The 27,472-nt window shown below is 39.3% G+C and overlaps 2 protein-coding genes and 1 long non-coding RNA gene across 12 annotated transcripts in view; 1 reads left to right on the top strand and 2 right to left on the bottom strand.

Moving 5' to 3' along the window:
• Positions 1 to 16,647, top strand: part of WDR19 (WD repeat domain 19) — a 75,005-nt gene extending 58,358 nt beyond the window's left edge. The window contains exons 29-37 of the mRNA XM_081592593.1: positions 871 to 948; positions 2,949 to 3,045; positions 3,243 to 3,367; positions 6,413 to 6,494; positions 8,140 to 8,290; positions 8,887 to 9,010; positions 9,760 to 9,836; positions 10,168 to 10,292; positions 16,332 to 16,647. Of these exons, the coding sequence (XP_081448719.1) occupies positions 871 to 948; positions 2,949 to 3,045; positions 3,243 to 3,367; positions 6,413 to 6,494; positions 8,140 to 8,290; positions 8,887 to 9,010; positions 9,760 to 9,836; positions 10,168 to 10,279 (846 nt within the window). The 3' untranslated portion in view covers positions 10,280 to 10,292; positions 16,332 to 16,647. The remainder of the gene's footprint in view (positions 1 to 870; positions 949 to 2,948; positions 3,046 to 3,242; positions 3,368 to 6,412; positions 6,495 to 8,139; positions 8,291 to 8,886; positions 9,011 to 9,759; positions 9,837 to 10,167; positions 10,293 to 16,331) is intronic.
• On the bottom strand, positions 6,703 to 8,587 carry LOC145546276 (uncharacterized). Its single transcript, XR_014082708.1, has 2 exons — positions 8,501 to 8,587; positions 6,703 to 8,222 (listed from the first exon to the last, which is right to left on the bottom strand). It is a non-coding gene; the product is annotated as an uncharacterized LOC145546276 (long non-coding RNA).
• A 1,147-nt stretch (positions 16,648 to 17,794) lies between the features above and the next one.
• The window catches only part of RFC1 (replication factor C subunit 1), a 72,959-nt gene continuing 63,281 nt past the window's right edge, over positions 17,795 to 27,472 (bottom strand). For all 10 annotated transcript variants that reach the window (XM_081592670.1, XM_081592681.1, XM_081592692.1 and 7 more), the window contains 10 exons: positions 27,099 to 27,190; positions 26,773 to 26,910; positions 26,528 to 26,623; positions 26,306 to 26,404; positions 24,982 to 25,136; positions 24,737 to 24,854; positions 23,204 to 23,349; positions 21,609 to 21,822; positions 20,215 to 20,406; positions 17,795 to 19,190 (listed from right to left, as the gene is read on the bottom strand). In XM_081592670.1, the coding sequence (XP_081448796.1) occupies positions 19,107 to 19,190; positions 20,215 to 20,406; positions 21,609 to 21,822; positions 23,204 to 23,349; positions 24,737 to 24,854; positions 24,982 to 25,136; positions 26,306 to 26,404; positions 26,528 to 26,623; positions 26,773 to 26,910; positions 27,099 to 27,190 (1,334 nt within the window). In that variant the 3' untranslated portion in view covers positions 17,795 to 19,106. The remainder of the gene's footprint in view (positions 19,191 to 20,214; positions 20,407 to 21,608; positions 21,823 to 23,203; positions 23,350 to 24,736; positions 24,855 to 24,981; positions 25,137 to 26,305; positions 26,405 to 26,527; positions 26,624 to 26,772; positions 26,911 to 27,098; positions 27,191 to 27,472) is intronic.

Here is a 27,472-nt window from a genome sequence, read left to right as displayed (position 1 = left end):
TGGTAAATAATTTTCCTGATCAACAATTTTCCTGATCAACACTGCCCAACCTAGCAGTGATTTAACTCTGAGTTTTATGGAGCGGACTCTGACATCTGGATCTCCAGGCCAGGTCCTCCGCAGAACTCCACCCCACACTTCCAGCTGCCCGCCCACTTCTGGGATCCCCTGGCCATACTTTCATTTCTGCTGTAGATTACCAGTAACCACGTGTGAGCATGTGTCTTCAGGGAGCTGCTGGAGGTGAAGCATTTAGGGGTGCGTTGTTGTGAATGGCCCAGTTCCTGTGCTCAAGATGGCATCCTCTCCATGTCAAAATCATTCACCTTAAGAAAGTGTTTATTGAAACATCCAAGGAGTATATTCGCTCTGTGTGTAAAAATAATACTACAGTATTTTGATACAGCAACTTAGAAAAGCTAGAGCTTCTAAAGATGGATTTTTATTCATGGCGACTTTACAAATGAATGACAGGCTTCCCAGGTGGTGCTAGTGGCAAAGAACCTGCCTGTCAGTGTAGGTAGACATGAGACGTGGGTTCAATCCCTGGGTTGGGAAGATCCCTGGAAGAGGGCATGGCAACCCACTCCAGTATTCTTGCCTGGAGAATCCCTTGGACAGAGAAGCCTGGCAGGCTGCAGCCCATGGGGTCGCAAAGAATCAGACACGACTGAAGTGACTTAGCACGCATGCACAAATGAATGAAGACAGAGACCCTGAGCTTACATCATGGTTTAGGCACTTGACTATAGGTGTTTTTACACACTTTTAAAATTCTGTCTCCTCAGCAGAAGACTTTTTGTCCTTCCTCTCCATTCCCTTCCTAGGTTTAAGATGCTGAACTTACTGTTTCTTTCTTTGCCTAAACAGGTTGGTCAGGCCAAAGATGAACTGCTGACCAGTCAACTGATAGACCATCTTATGGGGGAGAGTGATGGCATGCCCAAGGTACTAAAGTGTTTTCTCCACTGGGATTCTTAAGTATCTTAGTTGTGCTCTTACTTTTATCTGCCCTGTTTTGGAGCCTGGCAGACTACAGCCATGGGGTCGTAAGAGAGTCAGACACAAATGAAGCTACTTAGCACACATGCATGCACTGTTTTTATCTGTTATTGCTTTTGCATCATAGATGTACAAACTTTTCTCTCTGGATGCAGCCTTAGATCATCTAGACAGATCCTGCATTTTAGATATTGTGTGCATTCACTCTTGGAAATTGGCATCACTCCCTGTGATGCCATGCCCTTCTGGGTAACAATTCTCGCCACCTACCATTTTCCACAAATGTGGTAGAGTTTTATTTATTCTTAGAACTTTGAAAAATGACTATTAAAATCATGAGTTAGCACTAATCCTCCAAAATCAGTGTACTTTGTTCATATTTCAAAAATTATGGGAATTAATAAAAATCCTATTTACTATAAAAGTAACTCACCAAAAAGTAGATATCATTAAGAACATGTTTTCAGAATAGGTGACTTTCTTAGATTTTGTGCAGAAGTTGGTCTTCTCTCAGTCCTGATAAGGACAGACTCCTTTGAGAATGCCGCCCCAGAGCCTTTTTTTTTCCCTTTTGCTTTGGTGTTAAAGGGAAATGGTCTGTTTGTGAGGAACTCGAGTACAGTTGACCCCTGAACAATATGGGTATGAACTGCGTATCTGCTTACACATAGATTATTTTCAACAGTAAATACTGTGGTACTACATGATCCCAAGTCAGTTGAATCCATGGATATGGAGGAACTGCAGATACAGAAGGCTGACTATAAACTACATGCTGATTTTCAGCTCTGTGGAGGTCAGCACCCCTAACCCCATTGTTGTTCAGGGGTCAGCTGTAAATGATTTGGATACAAGGTGCTGAAACTCATACCTGGAGAGGATTGGCCATCCTGATCCCGAGTCCATTTCCTATGTTTTATAGATATAAAGACACTGAGACCCAGGGAGGCTCAGAGAACCTGCCAAAGAGCACAGGTCCTTAAACTTACCAAACCAACTCACCTTATATCCACTTATTCTAATAATCAGAAAACCAGTATCAAGTATGTGAAATTGTTTAGAGTTAAAACAGGAGTGGAAAATGGCCTCAAAAACTTTTTATAGGTGTAAAACTTTTTGACATTTTGTGAAGTTGGTACATTGTCCCAGCACACCTTTCCATCTGAAGCACACGAGAGAGAACTCTACGGACTAGGGTTAGGAGCATAGACTCTGACGCTGGTTCAGATCCTGGCTTGGGAGAGGTGCTTTGTTTCAGTACATAATCACACCTTCCTCCCAGGGAGGGTATGAGGATTTAATAGAGTTGTTATTTCTCAAGTACTTAGAATACTGCCTGGCACATATTAAACTCTGAATAAATACTTGATAAATAATTATTTGTTGACTCTTTTAAAAGAAAAGGTTGTTTTTAAAAAATGGCCTCTTAACACAAGCTACATTATTTTGGGGGGTTTTTTTGGTCACACTGTGCAGCATGCAGGATCTCATTCCCAACCAGGGATGGAACCCATGCCCCCCAACAGTGGAAGTATGGAGCCTTAACTATTGGACCACTAGGAAAGGCCCTCCTTATTGGGTTTTTAAAAGACAATTTTAACGCTCAGTTACTAGAAAGGCTTCCCTGGTAGGGCTTCCCTGGTAGCTCAGTCAGTAAAGAATCTGCCTGCAGAGCAGGAAACCCAGGTTCGATCCCTGGGTCAGGAAGACCCCTTGGAGAAGAGAATGGCAACCCACTCCAGTGTTTTTGCCTGGAAAATCCCATGGACAGAGGAGTCTGGCAGGCTGCAGTCCATGGGGTCGCAAAGAGTCGGGCACAACTGAGTAACTGACACTTTCACTTAACTAGAAAGTAAATGTGATTCTAAATGAAAATGTAAAATTTTAGGTATTTTCCCCCATAGCTAATGCAGAATGTGATGTTTCTCTAATGACTTGTATGTCAGGATGCCAAGTACCTGTTCCGCTTGTACATGGCCCTGAAGCAGTACCGAGAAGCTGCCCGGACTGCCATCATCATCGCCAGGGAAGAGCAGTCTGCAGGTGGGTCCCCAAAAGCCATGGTTTACTCCCCAAACAAGTAGTAGAAGCATGCTCCAGAAAACATGGAATGAAATAAATCATTCTTTATTAATAACTTAATAAGACGATTTGACAAAATCCACCTGTTAAATGGTGGTCCACAGCAAGTCCTCAGATTTCATCCTTTTCAGTAATGTCATTTACCACCTCTTTTCAAGGAAACTATCGGAATGCACATGACGTTCTCTTCAGCATGTATGCAGAACTTAAATCTCAGAAGATCAAGATTCCGTCTGAAATGGCCACCAACCTCATGATTCTGCACAGTTACATACTAGTGAGGGTGAGGCCTTTGGGTGATGTGGGATATAAGCTGGGCACCTCTCCACTGGATTGGAGCCATCTCCCAGAACTCTATATTGTTAACTGAAGAAGCAAGATACAGGATAATTATATAATATGCTGCCTTTTGTGTACAAAAAAGCAGGAAAATATATATATATATATTCATCCCAAGTAAAATTAGAAATGCATTAAAAAAAAAAAATTAGGAAAAATAGTTTCCGAAAGGGATCAAGGCAGAGGTGTGGTGTAGCACTAAACCCAGTCAAGGGAGAAGAGGGAAAACAGGTCCCTCCATATAGAATATCTTTTTGAAGCAGATAAATGTGTTACTTGGTCAAAAAAAAAAAAAGATTTACTAAAAACATTTTTGTTTAACCAGAGTTTCCTAGTTTATTAATTCTAGGGTAATGAATTTTATACAGTTCCACTGTGCTTTAATCCTATTTAGTTTTCATCTGAATATAAAATAATACTGAGAAAATTTAGAGAATATAGAAAAGTATAATGAAAAATAATTTTCTCCCTTTAAATCCATCATCAGATATAACAGTTGTTAACACTGTTGTACACTATATTCTCCATACTTCTAAAATACATGTGTGCACCATTTTGGGGGTGCCTCCCAAGTGGCTCAGTGGTGAAGAATCCACCTGTCAATGCAGGAGACATGGGTTCGATCCCTGGGTCAGGAACATACCCTGGAGAAGAAAGGCCAACCCACTCCAGTATTCTTGCCTGGAAAATCCCTTGGACAGAGGAGCCTGACAGGCTACAGTCCATAGGGTCGCAAAAGAGTCGGACATAATTTAGCAACTAAACAGCAGCCATTTTTTTAAAATTAGGAATATATTTGTCCAGTTGTCTATTTCTAATTAGTGATTTTTAGTAAAAATATAGAATATGCAAACCTGAAATACTTCTATGTACAGTTTACATAACATGTGTATGTATATATACATTATTATATACACACATATCTTTGTAAAAATACAGGTAGACTCCAACTTACGTACTTTTCCAAATTTTCATTTATGTAAAAGTACGTCTTCCCATTTTAATGCTAAGTTGGTTTTCAGGCCAGTCCACAAGAGCGTATTCAGTTTGGAAGCTTCCTATGTTATAGCAGTCATATTATGAATGACTTAGATCCTAACTATGACCTATAACAGCACTGCCAAATAGAACTTCTACAGTGATAGATGTGTCCTATATCCATTAGCCTGGCTGTGGAGCACTTGAATTACACATAATGCAACTAACAAACTAAATTTTATATAATCTTAATTTTTTAATGTACCTACATGTGACTAGTGGCTACCATTTTAGGCCCCACAGGTCTACTGTGCTGTGCTTAGTTGTTCAGTCACGTCCAACTCTTTGCAACCCCATGGACTATAGCCCGCCAGGCTCCTGTGTCCATGGAATTCTCCAGGCAAGAATACTGAAGTGGGTTGCCATTCTCTTCTCCAGGGGATCTTCCCAACCCAGGGATCGAACCTGGGTCTCCAGCATTACAGGCGGATTCTTGACCGTCTGAGCCACCAGGGAAACCCCCACGGGTCCACAGTACCTATTGTAAGAGAAATCTGAGAATTCCAACCTGCAGCTACCCAGAGTGCATTTCCTTTTGAGCCACAGGAGGGCTCTTGTACAGAAAGGACTAGAAATAGGGAAGGAGGGCTTTCTCGGCGGCTTAGACATGAGTGGCGGTGCCATTGTGCTGAGGCACAGAATCCAGCCAAATGGAGCCTTTAGGCATGGAAGGGAGGACAGAAACAAGTTGGTGAAAGATGGGAACACAAAATATGGATTCCTGTTAGAAGCCCTCCGGGACCAGGGTTTTCTTCCACCAAAAGCCATAGGGATGGCTCTTGAGCCTTCTTTTCCTGTGGCTCTAAGAGTGGGCCCATCACTTCCCCTGGGCCAGACGTCCCCCACTGAAGAGCCCCCGTATAACTTTTCCCTCCACTCTACTCCTTTATCCCAGCACCGGATATTTTCAAGAGTTTTAACTGCATCTGGCATTCAAAAGGGAAACTCTTAAACCTTATCAAGTAAGAACTGATATAAAAGTGTCACAGGCCTCTTTGACACAAAGGACTGGAGAAAGCCATTCACGTTTCAGGGGAAATGTGAGACTTGGCATTGGTGGCTGCTTCCTTCCAGAGCTGGGACAGGGACTCTGGCTGAAGGACAGCCTGGGACCTCTGGACATGGATGGCTGAGCTGGGCAGTCTGAGGCCCAGGGAGTCAATGGAAGGCGACTTCAGGTTCAGTTAATATTTATTAATTATGTTGCAATGCTCAGTTAATTACACTATCATCCATCTGCTCAGATCTGGTGGAGGTTACAGCTGGGAGGTACTCTGTACTCACCCTTCTTCACCTTCTCACCAAATGGCGCCACTTCCGACTCCCCATCTGTCTGCTTCTCTCCATCCCCACTCCCCACCCTCTCAGGGCCTCCTCCTCTCACCTGGACAACAGCAGCAATATGGTGGTCTGGCCCTGCCAACTCCTCAGCCTCATGTCATCCTAAGAGGACCACCTCCTCGCATCACACACCCTACTCGTGCTTACCTAAGCTCAGGCTCTCCAGCCATCGTTGCCCCTTTGCCTCACACAGGTAGCGCCCTCTTCTTGAAAACAGCCCACCCTCTCTCCTCCTGCCTCACTAACTCAGCTTTCAGGTCTCACAGCAAGTTGGTAAAGTTGTTATTGTTACTCAAGCTCCCCAATAAAGGCCAGTAAAAGATGTTAAGCGATCTAGAGCCAAGTAAAAAAGCAGGGTGGAGAGCAGGGTAAGGCCGGGAAGGCCATGAGGGCAGGCAGCAGCTGCCGGAAGGAGAAATAAGGGAGAAACCTCAAGTGAGTGACATGAAAGTAAGACTGCAAGAATCTCGTGACCACCCTGTTCAGGATTACAACTGAGTTGTTTATTTGGGAGAATAAAAGGTGAATTAGTGTTTTTTTAATTTTTTAATTGGAGTATACTGAATTAGTGTTAAAAGTCTCTAAGAGTCAAATATGTCACTTATTTCAGATTCACGTGAAAAATGGAGATCATATGAAAGGGGCACGTATGCTTATCCGGGTGGCCAATAACATCAGCAAATTCCCATCACGTGAGTGCTGAGGGGAGCCAGTTGTCCCCATTTCTGCCTGAGTGTAGCATGGTTAGGATCTAGCCTCACTAACTCGGCCAGCCTCTGTTCTCTACACGCAGTAAGTCATTTCATCCTCACAACCACCCCATAAAGAGGTATAACCGGCATTCCCAAGACCACCCCCAGGTTTGATAATTCACAAGGAAGACTCATATAACTCAACATAGAGTAGTGCTAAGGTTCAGATTTATTATGAGGAAAGGATACAAAGCAAAACCAGCAAAGGGAAAAGGTGAGGGGCAGGGTCTGGAGGTCAGGTGCCAGCACCCAAGTCCCCCCTGTGCTGTCACACTGGACACACTCAGCGCCTCCAGGCAACACGTAATTGGTGTCTACCAGGGTGCGCGTGACTCAGTGCCCAGGGGTGATCTTGGGGGGCTGGCCACATAGGTACCCCCTGATTAGCAGGTACCCAGTCTTGACTCCCAGAAAGCAGATGCTCAGTATAAACCCCATTGTTTGTACAAAGGCCAGGCACAGGGAACCATTCATTCCCTGTTCTGGAAATGGTAGGAACTCTCCCAAAATCCAACTTCCCAGATCTCAGGTTCAAGCAGGTCTTTTTCAGGCTACCAGTCTCCAGTTTGCACACAAGTGTCCTATTTTCTCTACTTTACAGATCAGCAAATTTGGGCTAAAGAAGTGAGGTGGCACTTGCCTGCAATCACACAGTCAGCTAATAAGTCTTACCCTGTGCTCTCAGCCATTGTAGGTCCCTGCCTCTGAGAGAGGACCCAATATTCTAAGACATGTCGTCATAACATTTTTCAGTGATTAGATTTTGTCACATTCTATGACAGGGTCAAATTTTTCTACAAAGCGTCAGATATCGAAGGCTCAGGGACTTTGTGGGCCAGTCTTTGCCGTTTTGGCGTGAACCACACGTAAATGAGCACGGCTGTGTTCCAACAGAACTTCATTCTTTCGGACACTAAAATCTGAACTTCCTATAACTTTCATGTCACAAATTATTATTCTTTTGATTTTTTTTCAACCATTTAAAAATGTAAAAGCCCAGGGACCATACAAAAACAAAGGGCTAGATTTAGCTCACAGGTCACAATTCACCCCATTCTTTAAATGAGTTCATTTTTGTTACATGAGAAAGACTAAAGAACTATATGTGGCTGGCAAAGGGTGTGCTAGACAGGCACTCTCCTGATTGCTGGCGGGAACAGACATTGTCTCTCTAGAAAGCAGTCTGACAATTTGCACTGAGCGCACGCGCATATCTGTGTGTGTATTTTTTAAGTTATGCTCTTTGAGCCAGTAATTCAACTTCTAGGTATCTGTCCTGAAGAAACAAGTGCACTCAGGCTAGTGCATAAAATTGTTAATCTCCCTACTCATTCATCAGCTGTCCTGTCAAATGCAAAACTTTTATCTTCCAGGCAGGAAAGGAAGCATGCCAAAGGTTACCTCAAGGGAGTGTGGGTCCCCCGAGTTACAGGCAAAACACAGTATCATCAGGGGAAAGACACCCGATTCCACTGCTGTGCCCTTTCCTCCTCAAACAGTCCATCACTGGTTCTTTGCCCGAAAAGGCAGATTGAGAGAGATGCGATCCTGGCATTATGCCAATGCTCCTCCATTTGCATTGCAGACATCGTACCCATCCTGACGTCCACTGTGATCGAGTGTCACAGGGCTGGCCTGAAGAACTCAGCCTTCAGTTTTGCAGCCATGCTGATGAGGCCCGAGTACCGCAACAAGATAGACCCCAAATACAAAAAGAAGATCGAGGTGATGGTCAGGTACGTGGTGACAACTGTTCCTACCATCTGGTCACAAGTATATTTTTCAGAACACAGCTACTAATGTGTGGGCTGAATAAGAACGCAGATTGGGGATGGCAATTAGGATTGTACTCAGCTACCAGGAGCAGGAAACCCACTGACGACTTGAATAAGTCAGGATTTGTTTGACTCATACACAAGGTGTTGTAGTCCCAGGCTGGTACCTACCTCTGTGTCCTGCCTGTCACCGAGGACAAAAAGTTTCCTCCTCACAGCTGCACAGCTGTGGTTGTCTGACATCATGTACCCTGTTCAAGGCAGGAAGAAAGAAGTAGGGAAATCAAAAGACGAGAAGGTTTTTCCCTTGTTAGTTAGGAAGGACAGTGTATTTACATCTCACTGGCTAGTACTCTGCTGCGTGGCTCCCTTTAGCTGTGAAGCATATTGCTGAGTAAAAACAAAGCTCTGTTGGCCAGGAAAGAGGAAAGGATGGCTGTTAGGTAGGCAGCTCCTCCCTGGGCTGGAGCATGGGCCCATAGTCTCTAGTTTGTATCTCGAGTCTCAGGACCTGATTATGAAGAAAGAGGTGCATTTCATGTGATTCTTCCTCACAGGAGACCTGATACATCCGAGACAGAAGAGGCCACAACCCCATGTCCCTTCTGCGAATTTCTTCTCCCAGAGTGTGAACTCATCTGTCCTGGGTGTAAAAATAACATCCCATATTGCATTGCAACAGTAAGTTTCTTTATCATTTCTCTTTCTTTGCATGTATATAATCTATAGCCCGCCTGAATACTTGATGTGTTAACACTTTCTTTGCTTCTGAAATAATCTTACCTCTCAAATTTCCTGCAACATTTAGCATATAATTGCATGATCAACAAAGCTGAAAGTTGTATTCAAGGCATATAATAACCTAAAGAAGTATGAGGCCCTGCGGAGCAGGAGAGCCCAGACTTGGAGATCAGATGGTCCTATGCTTAGATCCTCTTTCTGCCACGTACTGGCTGTATAACCTGGTGTGATTTGCTTTTTACCTCACTAGGTCCCTCCATAATAATCTCTTGTCTATTGAAATGAACTGCAGGTTGACCAGAGAATGAATATGAAGCCTTAATTCAATACCTGGCATGCTGTAGCACTTAAGTGGTGGTTTTTATTATAAACTTTAATATTAAGACGTATTATTAGAAAATACTAAAATGTTTGTTCATCCCTAGTCTAATATAAGCTTTATTTTAAAGGAAAATAAATTTAGGTAATGTCACAATACCGAAGATTATTCTTTTATACACAAATTTGATAAAGTCTGGCTTTAGTCCTTTTGATGTCATCTCTTCTTCATCAGTTACCCACCTATTATCATTATTATTATATCATGATTTAGAGGTTTGGCTTTTAACTGTAACCATGTCCTGTAATTGAATAATAGGGGAAATGTGAACAATAAAGATGAGTTTTATTCTTCAATGTACTATTTCCAGGGTCGACATATGTTGAAGGATGATTGGACGGTGTGTCCACATTGTGACTTCCCTGCTCTGTACTCAGAATTCAAGGTGTAAGTTATATCATTTCACTTAGTCATACAGACTTATTATCAAAAAATAGACCTTCTATTCAGCCAGTTTCTACTGAGGTCTCTTTTATTTGTTCATGTTCCTAAAAATCTCTAAAAGACTCAAATTGTCTTCTTGGGAAAATCTTCTATGACTTTTGAGAACATTTTCCTTAAAGGGACTACTGCATAAGACTGAATGCTCCTAATTCTTAAGTTGCGTGATGTCCGTGTACTAAGACATAGAAAGGAACAGTTGCTTTTCAATGACAATAACCCAAAGGTAAAGGAATACTATATATTTAATCTACTCTGCCTTTCCCTCCCCAAACAGCATGTTAAGCACTGAAAGCACATGTCCTATGTGTTCAGAAAGATTAAACTTTGATCAACTGAAAAAAACCTCTGACTGTACCCAGTACCTGCGAACAGAAGTGGAGCAATGAGCGGCATGTGCCGGTAAGTACCAGATCATCCACTCACCTTCTCAGGGCATGGGATCCACAGGGCAGACACAGCTTTACAGTGTGTTCTGCCGTTGGTTCCTTTTTGTGCGTCATGGAACCTGTCAGATTTGAACAACAAACTAAAACACAGGTTGTACAGTCTCCATGGTGACAAAGGTTATTTGACTGAATAGCATCGTGGATTCCAACCAGAGTGTATTTTATCAAGTCACATGGGTTTCTTTTTAACCAGTTCATTGAAACTATAGCTAGCTATTAAAATGGAGGTTGTTTTAGTTCATAACTCAGGAGAGTAATTGTAAAAATTTTTGTTGCCAGAGACCTGAAAAATTCCCATTTTTCTTTCCAAGTTTCATTTTTGTTGCATAGAAGCAGCACATAACCCTTCCACTCTCCACTGGGAAGAACTTACTCATGTGGCCATACACACTGCAGGGGAGGCAGGGAAATGCAGTCTCTAGCTAGGAAGCCAAAAGCCCCTGCCAAAAGCTCCTCTCCGTTTTCACAAAACCTGTTCTTGCATTCCTTTACTCCCTCAGTAAACTGCAGCTCCATCCAACCAGCTGATCAGGATGGAAATCTGGATACCCCCAGTCACCCAGTCCATGGGCAGGTCCTCTCAGTCTACCTTCAGTGTACCTGGTTCCCTTCCACAGGTGGAGCTTTTGATTGCAGGTGAAAAGACAAAGAGCCTCTTTAAAAGACCCCTATATGAGCTGGCCCCAGCCTCTTCCTCTGCTTATTCTGCTGCAGCCCCACTGGCCTTTCACTGTTCCTTGGACTACAAACTGCTTTCTCTACAGCACCTGCAGTCTCTCATATTCCCGCCAGCAGCATACAAGAGTTCTAGTTTCCCCTCATCCTCACCAACACTTGTTATTGTCTGCCTTCTTGATTACAAACATCCTAGTAGGTGTGAAGTGGTATCTCACTGTGGTTTGATTTGCATTTCCCTGATGATAATAATGTTGAGCATCTTTTCATGGGCTTTGTTGGCCACTTGTATATCTTCTTTAGAGAACTGTCTGTTCAAATCATTTGCCCATTTTTTAACTGGGTATTTCATCTTTTCATTGAGTTATAAGAATCCTTAATGTATTCTAGGTACGAGTCTTTTATCAGATACGTGATTTGCAAATACCTTCTAGACAGTATCCTTTAATGTACTCAAGTTTTTATTTTGATGAAGCACAATTTATCTGGTTTTTTTTTTTCCTTTGGTTGCTTGGTGTCATGTCTAAGAAGCCATTGCTTAATTCTGGATCACAAAGGTTTTACAGTTACATTTCCTTCTAAGAGTTTTATAGTTGTTGCTCTTATATTTATGTCTTCAATCTATTTTTGTGTATGATGTGAGGTATGGACCCCGTTTCCTTCTTCTGCCTGTGGATGACCAGATGTCTCAGCACCGTTTTGTTGAAAAGGCTGTTCCTTTCCTATTATTACTAGATTATTGTCTTATTATATAAGTTCTTTATTTGTATGTTCTAGATATGTCTTCATCAAATTTATTTTGCCGATATTTTCTCCCACTGTGGCTTCCCAATTCTTTTTCTTAATTTATATATTTTCTAAGAGTTGATTTACAACGTTGTATTAGTTTCAGGTGTGGAGCAAAGTGAATCAGTTATACATGTATTTTAGTGGTCTTCTGATGAGCAGAGGATTTTTATTTTGATGAACTATATCTTAGCAATTTATCTTATTATTATGACTTTCTGTGTCTAAGAAAATATTTCCCTACTTGGAAGTCAGGAGCATATTCACCTATGTTAGCTCTGTGATCCATCCTGAAGTTATTTTTGTTTACCATGTGAGGTAGGGACTGAGATTTCTTTTCTGCCTCAATTAGATATCTACTCTTCCAACAGCACTTGTTGAAAAGTCTTTCCTCATTGAATTGCTTGCATGCCTTTATTGAAAATCAGTTGGGTTTTCAGTATGTCCCCTATTTTTATACTGCACTGTTTTGATTACTGTGACTTTATAATACATCTTAAAGCCAGGTATTGTGTATCCTACAACTTTGTTATCTTTTCTAAGATTGTTCTGACTACTTTTACTTTTCTTTCTGTTTCTCTATAAGATTTTAGAATCAGCTTGTCAGATTCTGTTTTAAAAGCTTGCTCAAATTATGATTGGGATCCATTTATTTTTCTGTTGCTACATATTTAGCATCTTAATATATATTTAATATCTCAATTTTGAGGTATAATTAATCATCTTGTGTTAGTTTTAGGCATACAACATAATGATTTTATGTTTATATTATGAAATGATTACCACAGTAATTAACATCCATCACTGCACACAGTTAACAGGTTTTTTTGAGAACTTTTAATATCTACTCTCTTAGCAACTTCCAGATATATAGTATTATTAACTTATAATCACCACACTGTACATTACATCCCTGGGGTTTATTTGTAACCGGAATTTTATACCTTTCGGCCACCTTCATTCTGCCTACCCCCCACCCTGGGCCTCTGGCAACCAACAAACTGTTCTGCATCTGTGAGTTCAGTGGGGTTTTTTTAACTACACATATAAGTGAGATGGGGATTCCCTGATGGCTCAGACAGTAGAGTCTGCCTGCAATGCAAGAGACCCAGGTTCAATCCCTGAGTTGGGAAGATCCCCTGGAGAAAGAAATGGCAACCCACTCCAGTATTCTTGCCTGGAAAATCCCATGGACAGAGGAGCCTGGTGGGCAACAGTCCATGGGGTCCCAAAGAGTCAGACACGACTAAGCAACTTCACTTTCACTTTTCATAAGTAGATAGTACAGTTACCTGTCTCTCTCTCATTTCATTTAGCATAATGCCCTTAAGGTCCATCTACATTGTTGCAAACAGCAGTATTTCCTTCTTTTGTATATGTATATACACAAGATATACACCACATATATTTTGTTGAGGGCTTTTCCAACTATGTTCAGAGACACTGGCAATGTAACTTTCTTTTTTGTAGTTTCCTTGTCTGGTTTTGGTATCAAAAGTAATGCTGGCCTCATAAAATGAGTTTGGAAAAGTTTGAGAAGGTAATTCTTTACATGCTTGGTAGAATTCACCAGTGAAGCCATCTGGTCCTAGATTTTTTATTACTGATTCAATCTCCTTTACAGTAATTGGCTTTTTTTTTTTAAATTTCTTCACGATTCAGTCTTAGAAGGTTGTGTGTTTCTAGGAATTTATCCATTTCTTCTAAGTTGTGCATTTTGCTGGCCTTATAGTGTTTCATATAAGTCTCTTACAGTCTTTTGTATTTCCATGTTATTGAATATCATATCCCTTCCTTCATTTCTGATTTTGAGTCCCCTTTTTTTCTTGGTGAGTCTAGCTAAAGGTTTATTATCTTTTGTGGGAAAAAAAAAACAGCTATTAGTTTCACTGAAGTTTTCTATTGTCTTTTTAGTCTCCATTTATTTCTGCTCTTTGAAATTTCCTTCCACTAACTTTGGGCTTAGCTTGTTCATTTTCTAGCTCCTTAAGGTGTAAAGTTAGGCTGTTTATTTGAGATCATTCTTATTTCTTCATGTAGGTATTTATTGTTATGAGTTTCTTTTCAGAACTGTTTTTGTTGCATCCCATAAGATTTGGTTTGCTGTATAGTTGTCACTCAGTATTCGTGGGGGATTGGTTCTAGGACCCCTAGTGGATACCAACATCCATGGATGCTCAAGTCCCTTATTTACAATGGTGTAGTATTTGCATATAACCTATGCACATCTTCCCATATACTTTAAATCACCTCTAGATTACTTATATAACTGAATACAATGTAAATGCTATATAAAAAGCTGCCAGCATTCACGTTTTGCCTTTTGGAACTTTTTGGTACTTCTCCTGAATTTTTTTGATCCATGGTTGGTTGTATCTGTGAATACAGAACCCAGAGATACAAAGAGCCAATGATATTGCCATTTTCAAGGTTTTTTTTTCCTCTTATTTCTTCTGTGACCTCAGTGGTTGCTGAGTAATATGTTTTAATTTCTACATATTTATAAATTATCCAGTTTTCCTGAAATTGATTCCTAGTTTCATATTTCTGTGGTCAGAAAAGATGTTTGATATGATTTCAGTCTTCTAAATTTATTAAGACTTGTTTTGTGGCCTGACATGTGATCTGTCCACTTATGCTTGTTTAGTCCATCTGGTCAAACACATTTAATGCCAATGTTTACTTACTGGTTTTCTGTCAAAGGAAGATTTATTCACCCTACCATTATGGTATTGCCCCTTCTCCCTTGAGATATGTTAATATTTGCTTTATATTTACAAATGTTATATCCTCTTGTGGAATGATCCCTTTTATCAGTATATAATGGCCTTATTTGTCCTTTATTACAGTCTTCGTTTTAAAGTCTATTTTGTCTAAGTATAGCTATTCCAGGTTTCTTTTGATTTTTATTAGCAAGGACTATCTTTTTCCATTCCAGTCTGTGTGCCCTTAGAGCGAAGTCTTGTAGGCTGCCTACAGATGGATCTTGGTTTTAATCTATTCTCTTTTGATCAGAGAATTTATAGTTAAATAGTTACTGATAGATAACGGACTTACTACCATTTTGTTTTCTGGCTGTTATTCCTTTGTTCTTGCTCCTTTCTCTCCTTTTGTGATTTCACAGTTTTCTGTAGTTGTATACTTAGATTCTTTTGTCTACTATAGGTTTTGCTTTGTGGATACCGTGAGACTTACATAAAATGTAACAGTCTATTTGAACCTGATAAGTTCAAATGCATTTTTACTCTCCTTATCCACATTCTGTTTCTGACATCACAATTTACATCTTTGACTCCTGAGAGTCCCTTGGACAAGGAGATCAGTCTTGGGTGTTCATTGGAAGGACTGATGTTGAAGCTGAAACTCCAATACTTTGGCCACATGATGCAAAGAACTGACTCATTTGAAAAGACCTTGATGCTGGGAAAGATTGAGGGCAGGAGGAGAAGGGGACAACAGAGGATGAGATGGTTGGATGGCATCACCAACTCAATGGACATGAGTTTGAGTAAACTCTGGGAGTTGGTGATGGACAGGGAGGCCTGGTGTGCTGTGGTTCATGGGGTTGCAAAGAGTCGGACACGACTGAGTGAACTGAACTGAACCTTATGTATTATTAACAAGTTATTGTACTTATAAAGCTTTGCATTATGAGAAGGATATCTATAGAATAGTTTATATACATAGTTTATTTACTTTATGGATATAATAAAATATTATTATAGTTATTTTTACTCTTGTTTAACTTTCACACTAGTTATAAGTACCTTTCATTAGATTAGTCTGAATTTATATTTACTTTTACCATTGAGATTTACAGTTTCATGTATCTTCCTATTATTAAGTAGTGCCCTTGCATTTCAGCTTAAAGAAGTCCCTTTAACATTTCTGTAAGGCCAGTCTAGTGGTGATGAACCTCTAGCTTTTCCTTGTCTGGAAAATTCTTTCTCTCTCCTTTAGTTCTGAAGGATGGCTTTGCCAGATAGACTATTCTTGACAGGCAGTTTTATTCTTTCAGCACTTTACAGGCTAGAAGAGAATGGCCTGATGTTCTCAAAGCTTCTCCTAAAAAATCTGCTGACATTCTTATGGGGAGGAGGAGGTTCCCTTGTACATAACAAGTTGTCTTTTGCTGCTTTAAAGATTCTTTCCTTGTCTTTAACTTCTGGCAGTTTAATTGTCATGTGTCTTGGCATGGGTCTCTTTGCGTTGAGTTACTGAGCACTAACTTTGCATTTCCTCATTCTTCTCAGTAAGGTGGCTGTTGTCAACATCATCCTCACTTTATAACAGAGGTTCAACAACTTGCCCATACAGTTTTAGTCAACTGAAAGGCCAAGACTGAAACTCAGTACTAATTATAGACTGAAAATTTCTCACCTACATGTAGTGATCCTGCTTCACATTCCAGAAATGAGCAAAATATCTTTATCATGCTTAGCTTTTTTTTATTACTAAATGCCAGTTTATTACTTGAAACCCTTATAAAAGCATATGGGGTTTTTGGGGGGGTTTTTTTTGGCCTTTTTAGGTATAATGATCCTGAGAAGACAGCATTTTTCCACAAGAGGCTGTGTTTCTGCCCCTAGCAGATTTAGAGATGGTTCTTCCTGGATACAGAAAAAATAAGGTCACGTCTCCAGGTCACCACTTTCAACTTCTGTAGAGTGACAGTGATATATAACATGCTGTTATTTATACTTTGTATGTTTCCTCTTCTGAGTCTTACATATTCAATGCTCTGTACTGTTAATAGTAACCTATGACATAATTGTAAATATTCAGCTTTTTGATATCTTTTATATTTTGAAATATCTCCTTTAAAATAAATAAACATTAAATATTTGTAATGTTTTCCTGTATTTAACGACAGAAAAATAAAGTAGCTTTGAAACACTGAAGTTTAGACAGCGCAGATGTTAACAGCGTTAAAAAGTTTAAAGTGAGAGGCTTACACAAATCAAGGCTATTTAGCAGAATCAGTCCTAGAATAAATCAGTCCTAGTAAAATCAATATTTGAAAGAATGAATGAAACTATAAGCTTATGTTTCCTGAGTCATTATACTATGTAATAAAGAATTCCTGTCAAAAAGTTAAATCATTTGACTTCTGCTGAAGATGTACATTATTCAGTATCTTCCCCAAGGTGGCCTTGAGGGTTCCTTCCTTATAGTATGGGGTGTGCTATACTGTGGTACATATAGTATAGTATAGTATGGTACCATAGTATAGTACACCCCATACTATCCAGGTAAGTATATACTTCCTTGCCATCCAAAACCAAAGTCTGAGCAGAAACAGGGTCATGTAGCCTAACTCTGAATGTATCAGATGATTGATAGGATTTTAGTGAATGTCTAAGCCCCTTATGGGTAGGTTTAATGATAATGACTTGTATCACTTGTGTAGCCACCAGCATCCTGAGCATTACAGAGGTACCTACGAGCCTAGGGTAGAAACCAAAGTGCCAGTGAAGTTTTACAGCACCAGGTATCCATATGAATACTCCAGCTTTATAATCTCTTTTTTCCTCCCAAAGGCTGGCTAGAGGCCTTGGCCTTACTAAATGATACAAGTCATTAACATTAAACTTACCCATAAGGGGCTTAGTTCACTAATGAACATGATTGTACCAAAACTTAATAGCCAAGATTCAATGGATCTCAAAAAAAGCAAGTATGCTGCAAGGATGATGTGTGGCCTCCAGTGGCTCCAATAAGGATTTACTGGTTGCTCCAAATCATATTGAACAAGTCAAGGACACAACCTGCTGACCTGGGTGCAAGGAGATTACAATTACAGTCTCTTTCCCAGGGAGCACAGAGCAAGTTAACAGACACGACTTGCATATCCAAAAGCGACAGAAGAATATGCGTAAGAAATTCATGCTCACCCCACTGGTGAGGTGAGGCAGTCATCAATCAAGGAAATCTTCACTGAAGCAGAAGTTTCCAGCAGGGCTTTAACGAAAAGAGGGACATGGCTCAGTAGGCAAAGGCTTAAGGAAACATTTTATTCCCATAATGAACTTAATCTACATGGAAGACATTTTTCACACTGGTAAATACATTTTAAATGTCTCAAAACTTCATCTTGTTAAAGAGGTGAGAGAGACAATCAGTTCCCTAAAGGCTGGGAACAGAATCCCGATTTTACATTCCTTTTAACGCATACCTCACAGAAGTAGCACATACCTCTGAGCATTTACTGACAAGATTAAATAATCGCTAGACACCCAAACTCCAGGCTGGTTCCACAGCCTCAAGGCTCCTCAACAAGCGCAGCTGCAGGTACAATCAAAAATCCCAGCAGGGGTTTGTAGAGCCTGTCAGGACAGAACTGGCTCTCCCAGGGACAAAGTCAACAAAAGCCTGTGTTCATTTTGTCCCAAACCAGAGGAAGATAAGAGTCTGAGCCAGCCTAGGCCTTTCTGGTTTGAACCTGATGAGCTGAAACTCTGGAAGGTTAGGAATGTCTGACAATCCTTCTGTAGCCACAATACCCTCTAGTAATAACAAAGAGGCCTCTCCATGAAATTCTGTTCACAGCAAAGGTGTGTGTGGTTGACTTTCACAGGGGTAATGATGTTTAGAATTAGAGTTTGACTCTTCAACTGCAAAAGTTACATGTTTTACACAAGAGGTTAGTAGGAATATAGTTAGCTTTTGTATCCAATCATTTGCAAATTAGTAAGGAAAAATATACCAACATAATATTTTACTGTACAAGATAACAATCTTAAGAATCTGTACATGTAGCCTGTGAAACATTTTTATTCCTAGTCTATATTTTGCAAGATATTTGACAATATACAAAGAAAACCCAGTTCTAGGTGGTGATTATTTTGTATTATGATTTATTTACAAAAGTTCACCACATTATAGTAACTATGCTTTTTAAAAAATCGGGACTGGTCCCATAATGGCCATTAGGATAAACTCGTAAGCCTACAAAAGCCGCCTTAATACCTCTGTTCCCAGACATATTACTGTTAACTAAAAATCTGACTCCAAAGCCCACATGTAGTTTCTAATTCTGATTATACAGTCATTTTGAAGTACAATCTTGTTAGACTCACAGGGGACAGTGGAGGACCTACACAGTCCTATTAACCTCTATAAGAGGCGTACATCAGCCTACTGGTTACGTCTTTCTAGCTGTACCACCGTTTATTTTCAATGAGACCATAAGGTTGTCCCATTACACTAAAACATGATTCCTTTGGGAAAACAAGATATTCTCCTAAGACCAGCTGAGACTGGTCAGCAAGGTAAGCAAAAAGTAGCTGTCAACAGTGAAAGAGTTTCATTTCTTTGAACTTTTTCCTTTTCCTTTTCTGGACTCCTTATCTTTTTCTGATTTTGAAGGCTTTGAAGATTTTGTCTTTTTCTGTTGGGAGGGAAAGATGCACAAAATAGTTAGCATTTGTGTTTATGGGTAAGTTCATCTCTACAATAAATCAAATCTTTATCCGCAACTTAATAAAGAAGCAAGGTTGCAAACGCCTATATCCTGAACTGCGGCTACCCTTGATGAGCTTGCTAACAACAACTGGCTAGGTGTGTGGCCTTTAACTACTGAAAAGCTATTTAGCCTCTAGAACTAGAATATGTTCCCCGATATGCAGTTTCTTAGACTTCAAGTATAGATACACTTAGGAGAGACAAAACAAGCAAGAGATAATTTACACACACAGTAATGCTTTCATGAAGAATTGCCTTTTCTTTCAGTTTCAGATTAGAGATCCAAACACACAGTTTGAGCAGGGGAAGGAGTGGTATGTCTAGACAAGACTAGCGAGAGCCACACTGGACAGGCCACGATTCCCACCCCTACACATACAAAACAGAATCGAGGGGCATAAATGATAAACGCACCCACACCAAGGATAGGAGAGGATACAAACTAGATTTCCTTTGCCTTGGCCCATGGTAAACAGTGGACCGACACCATAAATGAGTTTAATCTTTCCTAGGAAAAGATGAGGATGTTTTGCTCTGAGAAGTTTCTATAGGCAGTTCAATAGCTACAGCAAAAAAACAACAGAAGGGAGAAATAGTTTCATTAAAAATGCTTTTCTTAATTATGCTGTGAAAATGTGTCTGGGTAAAGCACACAACAAGGGCAGAAAAAAAAAAACAGAACAGTCCTTTCTGCAACAGAGAATATGACCATCAATATGATGGCCTATTTTCTTGCTATCAGGCTCCTACACCTTATAAGAAACTGTTTATAAAGTCGAAATCTATACTTTCTCTACCCTTGGAACTGTGATGGACAAAAAACCTTTTTCTCAGCTTCCTCTGCTACTTGCTTAACAGGCTCTGAATAATTTCAAAAGGCAAGTTACATACAAGGTAAGCTATTTTGAGGGAGTATCATGACTTCTCCTATTGGTATATTAAAATAGTACCTTGATCATAGCATCAGTTTCCAAAGTGTCCTGATCTTTCTCATCTGATTGAGAGTCATCTTCATTTAACTCTTCATTGTATTCAGAATCCAGCGATGGGCTTGTGCTATGTCTGTGTGTCTTTACTGCCTGGAGTGAATATGGAGTAAGGTGGACTTCTTTATTGTAAGCTCTTGTGAAGGCTGCTTTCACCTACACAAATGGAATAGAGGAAGGTTTTTAAAACTTCAAGTGTCAAAACAACCCCTTTAAACTCTATAGGCCTAGAGGCTTTGAGAGACCCTAGGAACCCCTTGAAATTGTTTGTAAAATATGCATGCATGTACATGTAAGTCTATCTATATGCATTTTTCTATGGAGAAGTTCCATATTTTTCATGACATTCTTAATAGAGCCCATGACAAAAAATAAGAATCAAACATTGTAAATCAGGGACTTCCCTTGTGGTCCAGTGACTAAGACTCTCTACTCCCAGTGCACGGGGCCCAGTTTCAGTCCCTGGTCAGGGAACCAGATCCCACATGCTGCAATGAAGACTTGGCACAGCCAAATAAATGTATTTTTTTAAAAACTGTAAATCAACTATCTTTCAATAAATTTTTTAAAAAATAAGAATCAGTATTTGGGGACATTAGGCAGATTTCTAATAATCATTTTAAGTCATCATTTTTTTCTATTCAGTGCTCTCCGCAGTTCTACAAAGTGACAAAGTTGATCAGTAAACCAACAAATCAAAAAGGATTTACAATAAAGTACAGACTAAAGGTGGCCTTTAATTATATATAAATTACATTTCCCACAAAAACAGGTTATTTCAAAATACTACACAACTTGAAAAGCCTTAACTTCAAGCTTCTAAACCTAACTGCTGAATTCGTGCAAAAATTCTAACAATGGTTGTCTCTTGTGAGAATTTACCTATAGTCATTCCCATAGTCAGGTCAAAGTTCTAGAGAAGGCAAGTCACAGAGAATATAACTTCCAGAACAGCACCAAATAAAAAGGCACCAGGTGAGGTCTTAGATATCACAAACTCATGTCACTTTAGTTTTTTCATGCTCATTATAAAAAGTCTGTGTGTCTGTTACTCCCCCAGGCTCATCTGCCCATTCTTACAAAGAACACATTTATTAATACATGTGCTCCTCAGATTTCACATCATGCTTCCCCATTTAGCATAAAGCAAAGATAAAACTATAAATTACAAAGTCAAATCCCAAAGTCTACTCTTAATATTGTACTCAAATAGTATCTTTGGAAAGTGCAGACCATAAGCAAAAAGCATTTAAGAAAAAAAAAAATTAAACTTTTGAAAGCATCTAAAACATTTCTGAAATACTCCTTGTATATGGTCATTATAACGTGTTGGAGAACCAGTGGAGTACACAGTTTACCTTGGGATCCAGTTTAGAGAACGGACTAGGTCTGCCTCCCCAGTTGCTAATTTCCATAACGTTCTCGAAGTCATCTTTCATCAAATAATACGCGTCCATAAGAGCAACAGCGTCTGGTACTCCTCCTACCCCCTGTGAGGCCAAGGGCTGCACAAGTGCATCCCTTACATGTGACAGATAATCCATGTTTACTGTCCTTTTGCTGGAGTGCGTTCTTAAATCAAAACAAAAGAGATACAACTGTAGTCACTGGCAAACTACCACCAGCTCACAGGTTGCTGGAATTTAATCCACTTTTAATAAAGTTCAAAGGAATGCTTACTAATTAACAGCTGGAGTAGGGAACGCTTAGCACTTACACGACTAGGGTTATGGATACACGTTAGTGCATCTGCACAAATACAGTGGGAGCATCAGACAGGGACACCTCGGCAAAGTGAGGCTTCATCTTTAAAAAGCAACGGGCGAGAACAGGAAAAGAGCTGAGATGCAGGCCTTCAGCTTTAGTAATGAGAAGAGCCCTTTCCTGCTTCTGGAGGCCACCTACGTCTCTTGGCTCACAGTCCCTTCTTCCATCTCCAAGTCAGCAGAGGAAGAGCGGCACCTTCAGATCTCTGCCTATCTGCTGCCTTCCCCCACCACTTTTTTTTTTTTTGGTAAAAACACTTAAATTACATTGGGCCTATCCCGATAATCCAGGATAACCTTACCATCTCAAGATGAGAATAAATTCGTATCAAGACATTAAGTTTTGGTAATTCGTTACAGCAGCAATAGAAAACTAATACAGGGTAGCAAAAAAAAAAAACAAAAAACCCATACCACAGGCAATGAAGAGAGCACATAATAGGAAGTAGATTCTATAGGAACAGAAGAAAGGCACATCTTGGTTCAGTTTTAGATAAAAGTTAACAGTAGACTAATATTCTCTTCAGGGACCAGAAAGGAAAATGCAATTATTCAAGTAGCTCTTCATGGTTAAAAATGAATCCCTAAAGTTCACCTAATATTTGTGTGCACATACATTTTCTAAGTTTCTGAACTATAACAGAATTTTACCAAATAACAAGAATTTGTGAACTTCTTAAACTCCTCTAAGGACACTGGTTTTCAATTACCCGAGTATCTACCTTCTGTAACATGCTAAACTGTATCCCCTACCCCAAATGACCAGGTCAGTTTACTATTAGCATAGGAGGCAAAAAGTAGTTCATTTATTTAAATAGTTCCCTTTCTCCTATTAAGTTATTTGGAGACCAAGACATTATGTATGCCTCCTGGTAATAGACATACTCACAGTAACAACAAATAATAGCACTACCTCAGATTTATATAGTTTTAAAACTTAACATTATGGCACATTTACCATCTGGCTTTATTTTTCAAAGTATCCTTTTAAGTAATAAAGCAAGTGTTACACTAATTATAGATAATAAAACTCAGGGCCATGAACTTATCCATGATCATTTATCTAGTTAGTCATAAAATCAAAACTAAAACACAAATCTTTGTGACTCATGCTGTCATTATTAGATAAAGGCTAAATATACTACACTCTGATTTTAAAATGTCGAGCATGGAGTAATACCGCTTACCTGAGACTCATATGCAAAGCTAGGTCCTGAACAATACGATCGTGTTTGCCCATAGATGAGTACTTCCCCAACCAACTTGGGAAGGTAGGAAACTGGGTCATGTACCCCCTCATTAACTCTCCAGGAAGAACACTGGCATAAATGGCCTAAAAAAAAAATTAATTGCAGTCCACAAGTTAAATCCAGTACTAAGTTGCTTCTTTAGCAGCTGCTGGCTTCCAAGCAGTCTCTGGAAAGTAAGTCAACACTGTTCCCCCATGCCCACTTCCAAGATAGTCACGCCTTTTCCCTCTGTCTCTGATTTGCTGATATGGGAAGCTTCGACTTGAGAAAACAACTAATTGCTGTAAATGCCTTGACCAAAACATGTTATGGCCCTCAGAGGTCATCTCACCGACCCCAGCCTCCTCAGCCAGCTGATCTCAACACACCAGTTACTTCAGGTCAATGTCACAGAAAAGATTTTAAGAGGGATACAATTGTCTTTAAAAATATATATGTATATTGATAGGCCCAGGTCATTCAAAGCATGGAAAATCTAATAATTAGAGAAATAAGTAAACTGGCATTTGAGGAAAGTTCTTTTTTTTTTATAGGTATCCTTGGTTATCTTTTATAGCCACAGTTTTTAACTTTTTTAAGGCTGGAATTATACACAAATTTTCTACCCTGCTTTATTCTAACAATTTTCTGTCATTAGTATTCTTTATCTTAGATCATCTTTACAATTTTAAAGGCTGCATAAACATACAATCAAGAGGATTTACCATAATTAATCAGACTCCTATTGCTGACCATAGAGATTTTCTCCCATTTCTTGCTATCAGAATTAATACTTTAGGGAGTATTTTTGCACATTAAGTTCTTGCTGTGTTTAGCATTATTTCTTTAGGATAAATCCTCATAGGTAAATGAATACTTCTAAAACATAATAAAAAATATATCTTTAAAAGAAGAGTAGACCTTCTAGAAGTCCCTTGCTTGTTACTCAGGTCAATAATTAAATAGGCAAAACTCAAGAGCAAATAACAATCTTAACAATGAAAGTTTGCAAAATTCTGTTTGAGTAAAAGATATCAACCTACATAAAGTGCTCAATATAAAACTGCCTCTGTAGCAAGGAAGTTAAAGAAAATCAGAATTCATGTATCAGAAAAGTGGCTGTGGACCTGCCCCTGCAGCATTTCCTCGAGAATAAGCTACTTAGTAACAATATGGGAAAGCCAAGAATGACAAAAAAAAAATGGATTCTTAAGATAAAAGAAAGCAAATGAAACTAGATTCACATCTTAGTTAAGACCGTGAGGACCAAAATCTAACTTTCCTATTCCATATGTCTATTTATATAAAAACATTGAAAAATAAGGCTAGATTAAGAACAGAATAGTGACCACAGGATACTTTATAAAAGACCGTATTTTTGCCATTAAGAGTTTAAATGTTTATCTGGTATTCAAATAATTACAGGAGCTAAAAGCTATTTTTGTTCTAACTATAACAGAGTCTGCACTTTAAGGGGAGCCCTGTGCTTACCTGTGTGGGCAGAAGACTCCAGTTTTGCTTATTTCGGATTTGACGGTCCACTAGGTCACCATCACATATGCTGTCTGCTGCTCTGCTTAAAAGCATCAAGTGCTTTTTCATGTCACCCCTGCAGGAATACACCAGTCTGGGTTACACCACTGTCCACACTCCACATCCCTCCCTCCCAGGGTACCTGGCCTTCATAGGGCTGTGAGGGTGCTGATCCTAACTCCTTGCTACCTCTGAACACTCACCCTGCAGCTATAGGCTTCACATGTATGTAGTTCTCCTGGACAAAGAGGGGTGCTATTGAATAATCATGGAAAAAGAGATCTGATTTGTCCATAAGTGACATATGAGCAGTCTCCTCTCCAGTTACAAATACTTTCCGGGCAACATCAAACGGGCCCTAAAAGAGAGAGGGACATAGCTAATAGAACAGCCAATATCCAAAACACTGACAGCGCCAAACGCAGGCTAAGATGTGGGGCAACAGAAACTCCATTTCATTGCTGGTAGGAATGCAAGATGTTACAGGCACTTTGGAAGACAGACCTTACAAAACTCATCATCCCATCCAGCAACTGTGCTCCTTGATATTTACCTAAATGAACTGAAAACACAAAATAACCTGCACATGAATGCTTATAGCAGTTTAATTCAAAACTGCCAAAACCTGCAAGTAATCAAGACATCCTTCAACAGGTGAATGAATGGATAAACTATGGTATATCCAAACACTGTACTACCATTCAGCGCTAAAAAAAAAAGTTATAAAGCCATGAGAGGATATGGAGAAGCCTTAAATAGATACTACTAAGTGAAAGGAGCCAATCTGAAAAGGTGACATACTATATGGTTCCAATTGTACGACATTCTGAAAAACTCGAAACTATAGAAATGATAAAAAGATTAGTGATTGCCAGGGGTTGGGAGAAGTGAGGGATGAAGAGGCAAAGCAAAGAGGATTTTTAGGGCAGTCAAAGTATTCAGTGCAATACTACAATGGTGGATATACGCCATTACACATTGTCAAATCTCACAGAATGTATAAAACCAAGAGCAAACCCTAATGTTAAACTATGGACTTTGGGTGATAATGATATGTCAGTGTAGGTTCATCAATTATAACAAATGTAACACTCTGGTAGGGGATGTTGATAGTAGGGGACAATATACAAGTCTGGGGACAGGACATACCTAGGAAATCTCAATTTATATAGACCTCTAGTCTAGTTTCAGAGAGGTCAACTATAAACCATTTGAAACAAGATTATTCTTGTTTCAAAACCATTCAAAACCTGAAACCCATACACAAGGGACTCTGGAAAAGCTGTGTTATAACTACTAAGGCATAAACTTCCTTTCTCAAAATTTACAATTACACTGACAGTCTTCAAGGAAAAATATGCTTGAATTAAAACACTTCTATTAGCAGCTATATCTATATTTATTTACTATAAACATCCATAAGTTGTGTAGATGTCTCTATGAACTATAATAACTTTCCATTAGATTAATACTGATAGGAGAAGAAATGCTTTGGCTAAGAAAGTAGGAAATGGAAATTCATTTTACCAGTTTGATATCCTTTTTGGCTCTCTGAGAATCAGCCTTGGCCTGGTCATAGGTTAGTGCCTTATTTCGTGCACACCACATATTCAGATTGTGTAAAACCTAAAAGAATCACAAGCAAGATACTGTCAAGATAGGAAAATACTGCCACTCCCCATCGCCAAAACACTAAAGGCATCAGTTCCAAAGAATTGTCAACTGCTATATAACATACATTTAATTTACCTGTCTGATGTCTTGATTAGCTCCCAAAATTATTTCATTCATAGCTGGAGGGGGGATCTTTAGACCCTCTTTAAATGCAATAGACATCATAGCACCCTGAAATTGACAAGGGAGGATGAACCTTCAGTGATTTTTTTTTTAATTCACATAATCAGATATTTTAAAATATTTATCAGGTACTTTTAAAAATTGACCCAAAAATATACATGACAGTGTGATGGAGAAAAAAATTCCAATTATCATACCTTAATCTGTTCAACCCGAGGTCTTTGAAAACGAAGATCAAAACAATAATGAACCAAAGAGCGAATCTTGGGATGATTTCTATCATTGCACATACAAATAATGGGAATTTTTGTATGTTTTATCAGGCCAATTAATTCCTGAAAAGCAAATTTGCAACATAAATGTAATTTGTGGAAAAAAAAAAATCACAAAATGTATGTATTTTAGGTTTTAAAACCTACTCAGCAACATGTCTTAATTGCCGTAATTATAATTAGCTCTTCAAATTTTTTTTTAAAACCTAAAAATTAACAGTACAACTACAAAAATACAGTCCTTTTATTACCTGAATTCCTCCCCTGTCCTCATTGCCAGCCATGCCATCTACTTCATCCATGATGAGAGCATGCTTCATGCCTACTGAATGGACTGTTCCACCTGACCCATGGTGAGAAGCAATGGGATGGGACACACAAAAAAAAATGTTGTTCAAACACTGCTGCTTAAAAAAAAAAAAATACATATATACACACATATATAAATAACATAGGTACATGATACAAAATTCAAAAGGCACAAGAGTAAGCAGTGAAATTCTCTCTCACCTCTGTCCACTAGGGTATGCAGTTTCTCTCTCTAGAGACAAATCACGTAAACAAACTCAGGTACGTACCCCTTAAGAGATATCCTACATGTTAAAAACATGTATACATAAAAATA

The sequence above is a fragment of the Giraffa tippelskirchi genome, chromosome 1 (assembly GCF_054371585.1).
Source record: "Giraffa tippelskirchi isolate mGirTip1 chromosome 1, T2T-mGirTip1v1.2.pri, whole genome shotgun sequence".
In the NCBI taxonomy this organism is placed as follows: Eukaryota; Metazoa; Chordata; class Mammalia; order Artiodactyla; family Giraffidae; genus Giraffa; species Giraffa tippelskirchi.
Note: the sequence above shows the minus strand (reverse complement) of the source record. Positions and strands in the feature narration are given on the sequence as shown.